Source organism: Dipodomys ordii, unplaced genomic scaffold (assembly GCF_000151885.1).
Source record: "Dipodomys ordii isolate 6190 unplaced genomic scaffold, Dord_2.0 Scaffold55, whole genome shotgun sequence".
Lineage (NCBI taxonomy): Eukaryota > Metazoa > Chordata > Mammalia > Rodentia > Heteromyidae > Dipodomys > Dipodomys ordii.
This window is the reverse complement of record NW_012267271.1, coordinates 6,148,069-6,159,347: the sequence shown is the minus strand read 5'-3', so window position 1 is coordinate 6,159,347 and position 11,279 is coordinate 6,148,069. Positions and strand designations below refer to the sequence as shown.

The 11,279-nt window shown below is 56.3% G+C and overlaps 1 protein-coding gene across 1 annotated transcript in view; it reads right to left on the bottom strand.

The window, feature by feature from the left end:
* Ass1 (argininosuccinate synthase 1) overlaps window positions 1–9,321 on the bottom strand; it is a 47,224-nt gene extending 37,903 nt beyond the window's left edge. Inside the window, exons 1-4 of the mRNA XM_013021427.1 lie at window positions 9,239–9,321; window positions 7,254–7,363; window positions 5,763–5,831; window positions 3,130–3,318 (exon numbers count right to left, since the gene is read on the bottom strand). Coding sequence (XP_012876881.1) covers window positions 3,130–3,318; window positions 5,763–5,831; window positions 7,254–7,358 — 363 coding nt within the window. The 5' untranslated portion in view covers window positions 7,359–7,363; window positions 9,239–9,321. The remainder of the gene's footprint in view (window positions 1–3,129; window positions 3,319–5,762; window positions 5,832–7,253; window positions 7,364–9,238) is intronic.
* Between the last annotated feature and the right edge of the window lie 1,958 nt (window positions 9,322–11,279).

Here is an 11,279-nt window from a genome sequence, read left to right as displayed (position 1 = left end):
CCCCCACCATCTGTTCCGGAGCCGGTTCCAAGCCCATCCTCCCACACAGGGGGCCCAGGACACCTCCATCTCCCCCTCAAACCAGGACCCCAGCATGCGGGCAGCTCTGGGTGCGGGGGCGGGGATTCAGAGCCGTCACGGGCGTGTGTGCACATGCGGCTACACCGCACATGCGTGCAAGGCGGTGAGCCCCCACCCGGATTCCGGTGGCGGGGATTCAGAGCCGTCACGGGCGTGTGTGTGCACACGCGGCTACACCGCACATGCGTGCAAGGCGGTGAGCCCCACCTGGATGGCCAGACTCCATCGGTGTCACCCACGGAGGCAACCCCTGATCTCCAGAGACCAAGCCTCCCATTTCCAGGCTCTTTTCCCCAAACTATGTGGGGCTGGGGGTCCCCAGCTCTGTGTGTTCGGCAGGGAGGGGGGGCAGGGACGGGCTCATGGTGCACCAGGAAACCTGCCCTCAGCCACTGGGCTTGGCACGGCTGTTCCTGTGGCCGGGATGTCCCATCCCCTGGGGGCCACCGCTGACCCCCCCATTATTTCAGCCTCCCCTTCCCAGAGCCTGCTGGGGTGGTGTCCCTAAGCCCTGGTCCTTCCTGGCTCATCCTGGAGCGAGACCCAGGACACAGAGCTCTCAGCAGGCGGCCAGGACAGGGTGGGACTGGTGGTCAAGCCTGTAGTCCCAGCTACTCAGAGGCTAAGGACTGATTGGGTTTGAAGGGAACAATCCGTACAGTGTGGCCCTGAATTCAAGCTTCACTACTGGCATGCCGTGCACACGCGCGTGCACACACACATGCACACACGCACACACACACACCCCCCCGAACAACAACAAAACCCCACACCAAATCAGTATCCGCAACCCTGAAGAGCCAGGTGCAGCGTCTCACACCTGTAACGAGCACTCGGGCAGCTGAGTCAGGATGAGGAGTTCTAGGCCAGCCCGGGCTGGGCAGTGAGACGCAGGCCGCGTCCCGATCAGAGCTACCAACATGTGGACAGCCACGGCCGGGTCCCTCCACGCCTGCCTCTGCCTGGCGAGGGACAGTCCGGCGTCCCCCTGCACCATCCCACTGCCCGCAGCCCTGGATGGTTCCCCCTCAACAGTCCCGTGTTCCCGACACCATCTCTCCCGCTCCGGGGTCTCTTCAAACCCAGGGCTCTGACGCCCTCTGGTGGCCACACAGAGGCCCTGCACACATAGCCGTGGGCAGGCCACTGGCCAGCCGGTCTGGGGGTGGGAGGGGCAGCTCTGCCTGGACCCCAGGAGTGGCTCAAGCCAGAACCAGACCCACCTCCACTGCTACTGCCTTCTCCCATCTGAATGTAGCCCGACTGCACCCAGAAGGCCCAGTGGAGGGCAGGTCCTTTCCAGTGTCTAAAGTCCTCTCGGAACAGATTGAGACAGATACCACCCCCCCCACACACACATACCGTTCCTCCCTCCCTCCTTCATTGAGTTTGAGCTCAGGGTTTCATGTTGCTAGGCGGGCACTTTACCACTTGAGCCAGGCCCCTACTCTTTTCTAGTTTTTCTTTTTTTTTGCGGGGGGGGGGAGGAAGGGCGGTGGTCAGTCCTGGGGCTTGGACTTTGGGACTGGGCGCTGTCCCTCAGCTCTTCAGCTCAAGTCTAGTGCTCTACCACTTGAGCCACAGCACCACTTCTGGTTCTCCAGTGATTCACTGGAGATAAGTCTCACAGATGTTCCTGCCGGGGCTGGCTTTGAATCTGGATCCTCAGATCTCAGCCTCCTGAGCAGCTAGGATTTCAGGTGTGAGCCATCAGTGCCCGGCTCTGCACTCGTCATTTTTAAGGTAGAGTCTCATTCCTAGTTTTTTTTTTTCTGGAGCTGGCCTGTACTGCAACCTCCTATGTACACTTGCCATTTGCAGCTGGGATGACAGATGTGTGCCACCATGCCCAGCATTTTCATTGAGATGGAGTCTTGCACACTTCTTTGCCTGGTCTTTCCCGGACCTGCAATTCTAATCTCCACTTCTCCAAGTAGCTGAGATTACAGACGTGAGCCACCGGCACCAAGCCCTGGGAGCCGTTCTTTACTCTGTGCTGACCTCAGCTCGCCTATACTCGCGGGTCCTGAACACTGTCTCCGTCGTGCTGGGCACATTCTTCAAATTATTCTTGCTCCACGCTCCTAAGCATCTCATGCGCTCAGGGCTATTTTTATCCCCATTTGCAGAGGAGGGAGCAGAGGCTCATGGGAAGACAGCTGTGCAAGGGGAAGCCATGGCGCTAGGTCGCCTGGCTGCGTGCGGCCTAAACCCAAGGCTCACGTCTCGGTGCTGCTCCTGTGCCCTCTGCTGCCTGGGGCGGGGGGGGGGTCCCCAGAAAGCCAGCTCAGCCTTTCTGTTGTTTCTCAGTGCCCCGTTATCCATGATGGAGCCTCAGGGCCGGGGGGGTGTGGAGGAGACACCCCAGTCTCTGCCTTCCACCATTTTGGCCCAGATGGTCCCCCTGCATTCTCTGGGTGACGCCATGCTGCCCCGGCCCTCCCATGCCCCCCACCGGGCATCTTCACAACAGCCAAACTGCTCGCGTGGCCTCGGAACGGCTCTGACCCCCGGGCTTCTCCCCACGCGGCTGCTGCCCTTTGCCCCCTGTGCCAGCCTCACCCAGCCCGGTGGCTGGCACACCTGTGCTCACCCCGGGGCTTCTTCCTGGACCACAGCTCCCCCTCCACCCTGCCACCTGCCCCGGGCCCTTCTCCTGTCCCTCGCTAGCAGATGGGGGCCCCAAGGGCCAGGAAGGAGCCCACGGAGCTCAGCGCGAGGCCAGCAGATGCCGCGCGAGCTGGCGGCGCCGGTGCCGGGGGGAGCGACTGTGCCCAGCTCTTTCCTTTTTGGTGCTACTACCTGGGCTTGAATGCAAGACCTTACTTTGCTCTCTCAGAAAGCTGTTTGTTCCCGACGGGTGCTCTAACACTGAGTCATGCCCCCCGCGTGGGTTTTTGCTGCTTTGCGACACACACGGCGTCATCTGCTCGCTTCTATTCTGACCTTTCCTGCATCTCCCCTCAGCACCCTGCTGCCGCTGCCCAGGAGACTGGGCGCCCGCCGCCCCTGGTGGGGAGGAGTTTACCCGCCCACTCTTCGCCTTACCTTTCCCGTTGCACCGTGGGACACAAACTTGGCTCCCTCCCTCTGGGCGATTTCCACCTGCTTGCGGGCGATGCAGGGCCTGGCCAGAGAGGTGCCCAGGAGGTAGCGGTCCTCATAGAGGGCGCTGGACTGGACGGCAGGCCAGATGAATTCCTCCACAAACTCCTTGCTCACGTCCTCGATGAACACCTGTGGAGAGAGGGGCTGTGAGGGGGGCCTGGCAGGAATGGGGGGGGGGTATCCAACTTGAACTCAGAGCCCTGGGTAGGGGGTTGGCTCAGGGGGCCCAGAGCAATAGACCACAGAGAGCTCTACCAGCTCCTCCGGCAGAGGTAGTGAGGCATCACTCATCAATTCCAGCAATCCATGCTCCCGCTCCCCCTCTTGCACTCATGACAGACACTGTTCATCGATCCTGATGAAATGGATGTGGCTCTGAACTCTTTCCAACATGATGGAGCACAGTTGCCAGAGATCAAGAGGGCAGTGGTTCTCAGACAGGGGTGTGTGTGCCCCAGGGGCTGCGTGATGGAACCTGACTGCAGGAGGGGGGAGGGGAAGGGGAGGGGGAGGCAGAGAGGGAGGGGAGGACCTGGGACACCTGGAAGAAGGACGTTGTTAACATCCTCAAAGGTCCAGGACAGCCACACGTAAGTACCACCAAGAATGAGAAGCCGGCGCACAGTGATGGCTCCCAAGATGCAGGCCGTAGGTAGGGGGTCCCGAGACCCCTCAGGGAGACTGTGTGGAAACACTGTGTGATGTCACTCAGAGGTCATTTACCCTCGCGTGTGTGTGTGTGTGTGTGTGTGTGTGTGTGTGTGTGTGTGTGATGGGGCTGGGCATTGTCCTCAAGGCCAGTGCCCTACCACTTAAGCCAGCTTCACTTCTGGCTTTTTGGTGGTTTATTAGAGATAAGTCTCACAGGCTGACTTCAAACCCACAATCCTTAGATCTCAGTCTCTGGGAGTAGCTAGGTTTGCAGGCATGAGCCACTAGTGCTAGCTCTCCTGTTTTAGTTTTTGCTTTTTAAATATGGTGACTGTGTATTAGCAATGATGGGTGTATCCTCAATTAATACGTACGTGTAGGATGGGGAGTGGTCCTAAGACCAAGATCCTTCACTAGAACAAGAGATTCAAAGCTAACCTTCAGTCTTGAGATTTGAACCAGGCCCTTATACTTGCTAGGCAGGTGCTCTATTACTTGAGCCACACCTCTAAGTCAGCTTTTTTGCTAGTTAATTAGAAATGGAATCTCACAGACTTTTCTGCCTGGGCTGGCTTTGAACTAAGATTCTCCACATCTCAGCTTCCTGAGAAGGAAGTAGCTAGCATTAAATTGGCATCCATTTCAAGTCAACTTCCTGCTCTTGTTGAATGGACTGAGGGATGGGTGAAGGGACAGACTTAAGAAGTATGGATGGAGGATGCGTGAATGGATGGATACACAGGTGGATGATGACAGATGATGAATGAATGGACAGACACATAATGACTGGCTGATAGGAGGATGATAGACATCTGACTCAATGGCTGGATTATGGGCGGGTGGGGGGGCTAGATGGATGACAGATGGATAGAGAGATAAGTGGATGGATAGATGAATGATAAGATGATAGATAAGTGGATGGGTAGTTGGAAGGATAGATGATTAGATGGATGACAGATGGATAAATGAATAGATGGATGGGTAACAGGTGTATGAATGATGCATAGATGTGTGATAGATATTGGATGGATGGATGGATAGATGAACAAGGGGTGGATGGATGGATGAGAGTTGGATGGATAATTGAATGGATAGGTACATATCTGATGGACTGATAGGTGAACGAGGGCTAGATAGATGGGTGGATGGAAGGATGAATGATGGATGGTTGGATGATGAAGATAGATGGATGGATGATGGACAGATGGATGATGAAGATAGATGGATGAATGGATGATGGCTAGATGGGTGATAAAGATGGATGGATGAAAGATGAATGAAAGACAGATAACATGGATAGATGATGGGTGAATGGATGGATGGATGGATGATGAAGATGGATATAGATGATGAGTAGATGGATAGACTATGGGTGGATGGGTGATCAATGGATGGATGGGTGATCAATGGATGGATGAGGGATGGATGGGTGATGGATGATGAGTAAATAGATGGAATAAAGATGACAGACAGATGGATGATAGATTGATGGATAGATAGGTAGATGATGGGTGGGAGAATGGGTGGACGGATTGATGATGGGTAGAAGGATAGATAGATGTGCGGATGGATAGATGATGGATGGGTGGATGATGTATGTATGGGTGGGTAGATATATAAATGGATGGATAATAGATGGTAATGGATGATAGGTAGATGGCAATGGATGATAGGTAGTTGGATGGATGATGGGCTGGGTAGATGTGTGGATGGATGCTGGGGAGATGGCTGGATGACACATGGTTGGATGGATGCTGGTGGATGGATGCTGATGGATGGCTGAGTGATGGCTTGAGGACATGCACACACCTGAAAACCAAACTTGACCTCAAGCAAGAAGACCAACGGGCAGAGGGGTGGAGGCCCGGAGCCGGAGGCCCCGCTGCGGCCTCCACGCCACCTCCCCTGCTTCCCGCTCATACCTTTTTGGCCCCGAGCTTCAGTGCCTTCTTCCTGGCTTCCTCGAAGTCCTCCTTCTGGCCGATGTTGGCCTGTGGGGTGGAAGCGAGAGGCACAGTGAGCGGAGTGGCCCGTGGAGGGCTGCTCCGCAGGTCGGGCTTGCGGCCGCACAGCCGCGTGTTCTGGGGGGAAGAAACTGCTTTTTTTGGGGACAAGGGTGGGCGGAGCCATTCCTGGCACCTAGGTGGCTGAGACAGAAGCCTGGGGCCCAACGATGTCACCAGTGTCCCCTCCTTGGGCCTGGGCACATGCCACCCCGGGGCTGCCCACGGTCCGGGGCACCCCGGGCTCCTGGCCAGGTGGCAGGCCAGCGGGGCCTAGACTCAGGGGCGCTCCCCAGCCTGTCTAGACGTCGGCGGCCAGACTCTGGCTTGCTGCCCGGGTCCCCACATGAGCTCTGACTCCTGCCTTCTGCTCACCAGACCGGAGAAATCTCCCCGGAGCGCAGCTGCAGGTGTTGGCCAGACAGGGCTCAGGCTTTTGGCTGTGCAGCGCAGTGGCCTGAGGGTAGATGGGCAGCACACACTGGACATCCACACAGTGTCGTCCCTCCCCAGGCAGCAGCGACTGAGCCACGCCCCCACCTCCCTGGGCCCTGAGTCCCTGGGCCAGGGTCAGTTGCAGTGACAGGAACGGCTGCGGGGACAGCACGGGACTCCCGGCTCCTCCGGCCTGCCTGGGTTGTGGTGACCTCCCCTGGAAGGGGTCTTTCCTGGAGAACGCCTCCCCCAGGGGCCAGAGAGCGCTATGACCCCAGCCCAGCCCCTCCCCCCCACCCCCTCCCCCCCCCCCCCCGCAGCAGCCACAGTGACTCGGCGTGGGGGGGAGGGGGTACTCAGGCCATTGGGAGTGTACCTGGGCCCCCGTGTGGTCACTCTGGGAAAAGCAGGGCTGTGATGGTGTAGATGGTGGTCTCGCCTGCCAGGTGGAGAGGTCAGGAAGCCCAGGGCTGGGAAGGTGGCTCAGTGGTAGAGCGCTTGCCTTGCATGGGTGAGGCCCCGGGTTCGATTCCTCAGCACCACAGAAGCAGATAAAGCCAGAAGTGGTGCTGTGGCTCAAGGGGTAAAGTGCTTGCCTTGAGGAGCTCAGGGACAGTCCCTAGGCTGAGTTCAAAAAACTGGGAGCAGATGTGTGTGCAGGGTGGTGGCAGCCCTGCCTCGAAACCCTGAGCCCGGAATTGCTTTGGTGCTTGTGTTATTGTCGCTGTGTTAACCTGGTTTGAGCATAGAATAGAAAGGCTCAGGGACAGTGTCCCAGCTGGCACCTGCAGGGCAGCCATCTTTCAGACGATGAGACCAAGCAAGCCCAGTGAGACACCTTTTCCTAGTTCTGGTTCAAGGCACGTGTAAAGAGAAGGCTGGGCTCAGCCAAGAGGAGGGAAGGTGACAGACAGGGCAGGCTGGACAGACAGCATGACACACAGGCAGATGGACAGACAAGCTGCAAGTGCTCACCAGGTAGGCGATGACATCATAGCCTTGCTCCTTCAGCCACACGAGGATGCAGGACGTATCTAGACCACCACTGTAGGCCAGAACCACAGAGCCCTTGCTGGACATCTTGCCTGAAGGGGTAGAGGAGCCTGTGAGCACCCAGCGCCACCTCCTGGCCTGGTACAGGAGACCAGCGGGCTGCCCCACCCTGCCCTTCCCTCGGCCTGCGGCAGTTTGTCCCTGGTCAGGCCACCACTGGGGAATTAGGAACAGCCAGTCCATCCTCCTGTATGCACCTCATTCCTGGAGTCCTGCCCCTGCCCCACACGGGGCCTGGGGAGGATCCCAGGGGTCTTAGGCCAATCCCAAGAGCTGGAGTGAGCTAGCATCAAAGGCTGAATTGTGTGTGTGTATGCCAGTTATGGGACTTGAACTCAGGGCCTGGGGCACTGTCCCCGAGCTTTTTTGCTCAAGGCTGTGCTCTACCACTTGAGCCATATATCCACTGCGGCTTTTTTGGTGGTTAATTGGAAATAAGAGTCTCTGGGCTGGGAAGGTGGCTCAGTGGTAGAGCGCTTGCCTTGCATGCATGAGGCTCTGGGTTCGATTCCTCAGCACCACATAAGCAAAAAGAAAAAAAGCCGGAAGTGGCGCTGTGGCTCAAGTGGTAGAGCGCTCGCCTTGAGCTGAAGAGCTGAGGGACAGCGCCCAGGCCCAGAGTTCAGGCCCCATGACCGGACCCAAAAAAAATAAAGTAAAAAGAGAGAGTCTCAGGGACTTTCCTGCCCGAACTGGCTTTGAACCCCAATCCTCAGATCTTAGCCTCCTGATTAGCTGGGGTGACACATGAGCCACCGGCGGCCAGCCTCAGAGGCTGACTCTGGACCAAGGCCAGTGGCTAAAGAACGGGCAGCAGTGTGCCACGGGTGGGGGTGGGGGTGGGGGCCTGCATCTGAGCCTCCTTTGTCAGAACTGCTCTGTGTGTCCTGCAAGACTGTGCCAGGCAGGGCCTCGATGCGCTGTCCTGAACCCCACCACAACCCCAACAATGCAACCCACCTCACATCAGACTCAGAGGCTCAGTGGTCAAGGCCACAGCTCTGAAACGTGACCTTGTAATCCCCAGCTACACAGGAGGTGGAGATCTAAGGATCACGGTTCAAAGCCAACCCAGACAAGACAAATCTGTGGGACTCTATCTCCAATTAACCAGCAACAAGCCAGAAATAGAGCCGTGGCTCCAGTGGTAGAGAAGAGTGTCAGCCTTGAGTGAAAAAGTTAAGCAAGAACACAAGGCCCTGAGTTCGAGCCCCATGGCACAGAATGAAAAGCTTGGGCCCTTGCCCAGCATGCACCTCACCTGCAGGAGGTGCAGAAGAGGGTGGAGCCTCGCTAGCCCCAGGTGTGTCTCCCACCTGCAGCTCAATGAGCTTCACTCACAATTGCAGGCAAACTGTGTCTTCCAATACATTGAATTGGACCCCAGGCTCCTCAGGCAAATTGACTGGGAAAGGTCACAGGTGTCCCGGGGCAGACTTACAGGAGCCTGGAAGGCTCAGTTCCTGCCAGGGCTTCTACACTGCTGTGACCCTGTGTGCCCCTTCTCTCTGCCTGAGCTCAAAGCCACCCAGGGTCAAAGGGCTTTCCCAGGGTACCCAACATGGCGCCCCAGGCCTGGATGTGTGGACAGGTGGACTTTGGAGCCCGAGCACGTGAAGTTGAAGTCAGGACACGTGCCATGGACCCTCCCAGGCCTCAGGCCATGCTGCCCTTCAGACTTACGGCGAAAACAGGTCATGGGCTGGGATAGGGGCTGGTTCGGATAGGCCCCTCCTCCTCCCTCCATGGGGCAACAATTGCAGTCCTCACCCCTACAGGGACAGATTGCCCTGAACGGGCTGCTAGGTCAGCAGCAGATGCACCCCTGGCAACCAAGGCCAGGCAACTGGCCTTGGAAGATGGGAGGGAGGCAGGGAGGAAGCAGGAAGGGCAAAGGCAGGAAGTACCTGGGCTTGATTGACAGCCTGGGTTCCCTGGGTCAGAGTCTGTCTTCACGGATGAGCAAACCACTCTGCAAAAAACAAAGGAACACAACAGCCTGGCACTGGAGCCCAGTGACATGAGGGCCCTGAGCCTGGCCCCTGGGGCACCCCCAATCTTGTGAATCTTGCTGAGCAGGAAGCCTTGGGGGTCTACGGGCCTTAAAGCATGTGAAGCGATGCCTCTTGCCTCTTCATTGAAAGTGTCCAATTTGGTAATATTTTTCTTTTTTTTTGGAGGGGGGGGCAGTACTGAACTCAGGGGTTAGGCATTGTCCCTTAGAGTGTTTTTGCTCAAAGTTGGTGCTCTACTACTTGAGCCGCAGCTCTACTTCCTGCTTTTTAGTGGCTAATTAGAGATAAGAATCTCAGACTTTTGGGGGCTGGGAAGGTGGCTCAAGTGGTAGAGCGCTAGCCTTGAGCTGAATTACTGAGGGACAGCACCCAGGCCCAGAGTTCAGGCCCCAAGACCAACAAAAAAAAAAAGAAAGAAAGAAAAGAAAAGAAAAGAAAAATCTCAGCCTCCTGAATAGCCAGGTGTGAGCCACCACCATCCTGGACGTTTGGCAAGTTTGGGTTTTTTGTTTGTTTGCTTGATTTTTGCCAGTCCTAGGGCACAGGCTCAGGGCCTCGCCTCTACCACTTGAACCCAATGCCACTTCCAGTTTTTTCTGTGTATGTGGTACTGAGGAATCGAACCCAGGACTTCATGCATGCTAGGCAAGCACTCTACCACTGAGCCATCTTCCCAGCTCAAAACACTTGTTTTGACAAGTGTGAATACCCAATCGGGTCCAGACCTTCCATTTGGAATTCTCTGCGTTTTACAGATGGGGAAATTGAGGCTTGGGTGAAGAACTTGCCCAGGCCCTGCTTGGCTGGTGGCAGAGCAGGGACTCAAACCCCCATCAGCTGGTCTGGTAGGGACAAGGCCCACCCCTTTCTGGGAGGCTCAGGAAGGGAGGTTCTGGGCAATGCCGAGATCCTGGCTGAACTCGGCTGTCTTCCCAGGCAGGACCCAGCGGTTTCCCCAGCTCTCAGGCAGGCGCACAGCCCCCACTGGCCCTCACTGGCAGAGCAGTTGGCAGTCTGGCTCTAGCAAGGTAGGGGGGAGGGTATTTCCTGGGGCCCCAGCCAGAGTCATCTGGAATGTGTGCCAGGCACTCCTCAGCACCCAGGAAAGCTGTCTTGGCTCTCAAATGTCAGACCTGGCATGACACTAGATGGCATGGCGGTGTCTGGGGTCACTAGCATGTCATCTCCAGGTTCAGAGTCCCACTTCCACCTATTCACAAACAAGAGCTAGGGGAGCATGCCCAGGCCACGCCGCCTGGTCCCGAGGAGGCCTTGGCCCTTTCCCCTTCACTTCACGCCTCTTCTACACAGCAGAGGCCTGAACGACTTGTCACCAATGGTCTTCTATTTCTCTGTGTGTACTGCAGGGCCCAGTGGAGAAGTGCAGCTTCTAGGCTGTTCTTCTAGCACCCAGACCCTCCTCCCCCAGAAGAGTCTCCCCTACTTGAGATTTCCACCTTCTAATATTTCAGCCCTAGCACTAGTGCCTTCCTTTGTGTCTGATAGAGCTATGCTGCAATTCCAACAGTGACCAGAAGGAGGCGCACCATCCTATCAGAATATAGCTTAAGAACACTGGAAGGTATGATACTGATTCAAGATGTATTGTACTCATAAACTGACAAGTTGAGTTGTAATCGCATTGTAACAACTACTTAGAGATGACAAAAACAGGGGCTGGGGGGCTGGAAAGGTGGCTCAGTGGTAGAGTGCTTGCCTAGCATGCACAAAGCCCTGAGTTCAATTCCTCAGCACCACTCAAACAGAAAAAGCCAGAAATGGCGCTGGGACTCAAGTGGTAGAGTGCTAGCCTTTAACAAAAGAAGCTCAGGGACATTGCCCAGCACCTGAGTTCAAGCCCCAGGACTGGCAAGAATAGATAAATAAAGCAAGTAAATAAGTTTAAAAAAATAATAAAAATACAATCCTTTTT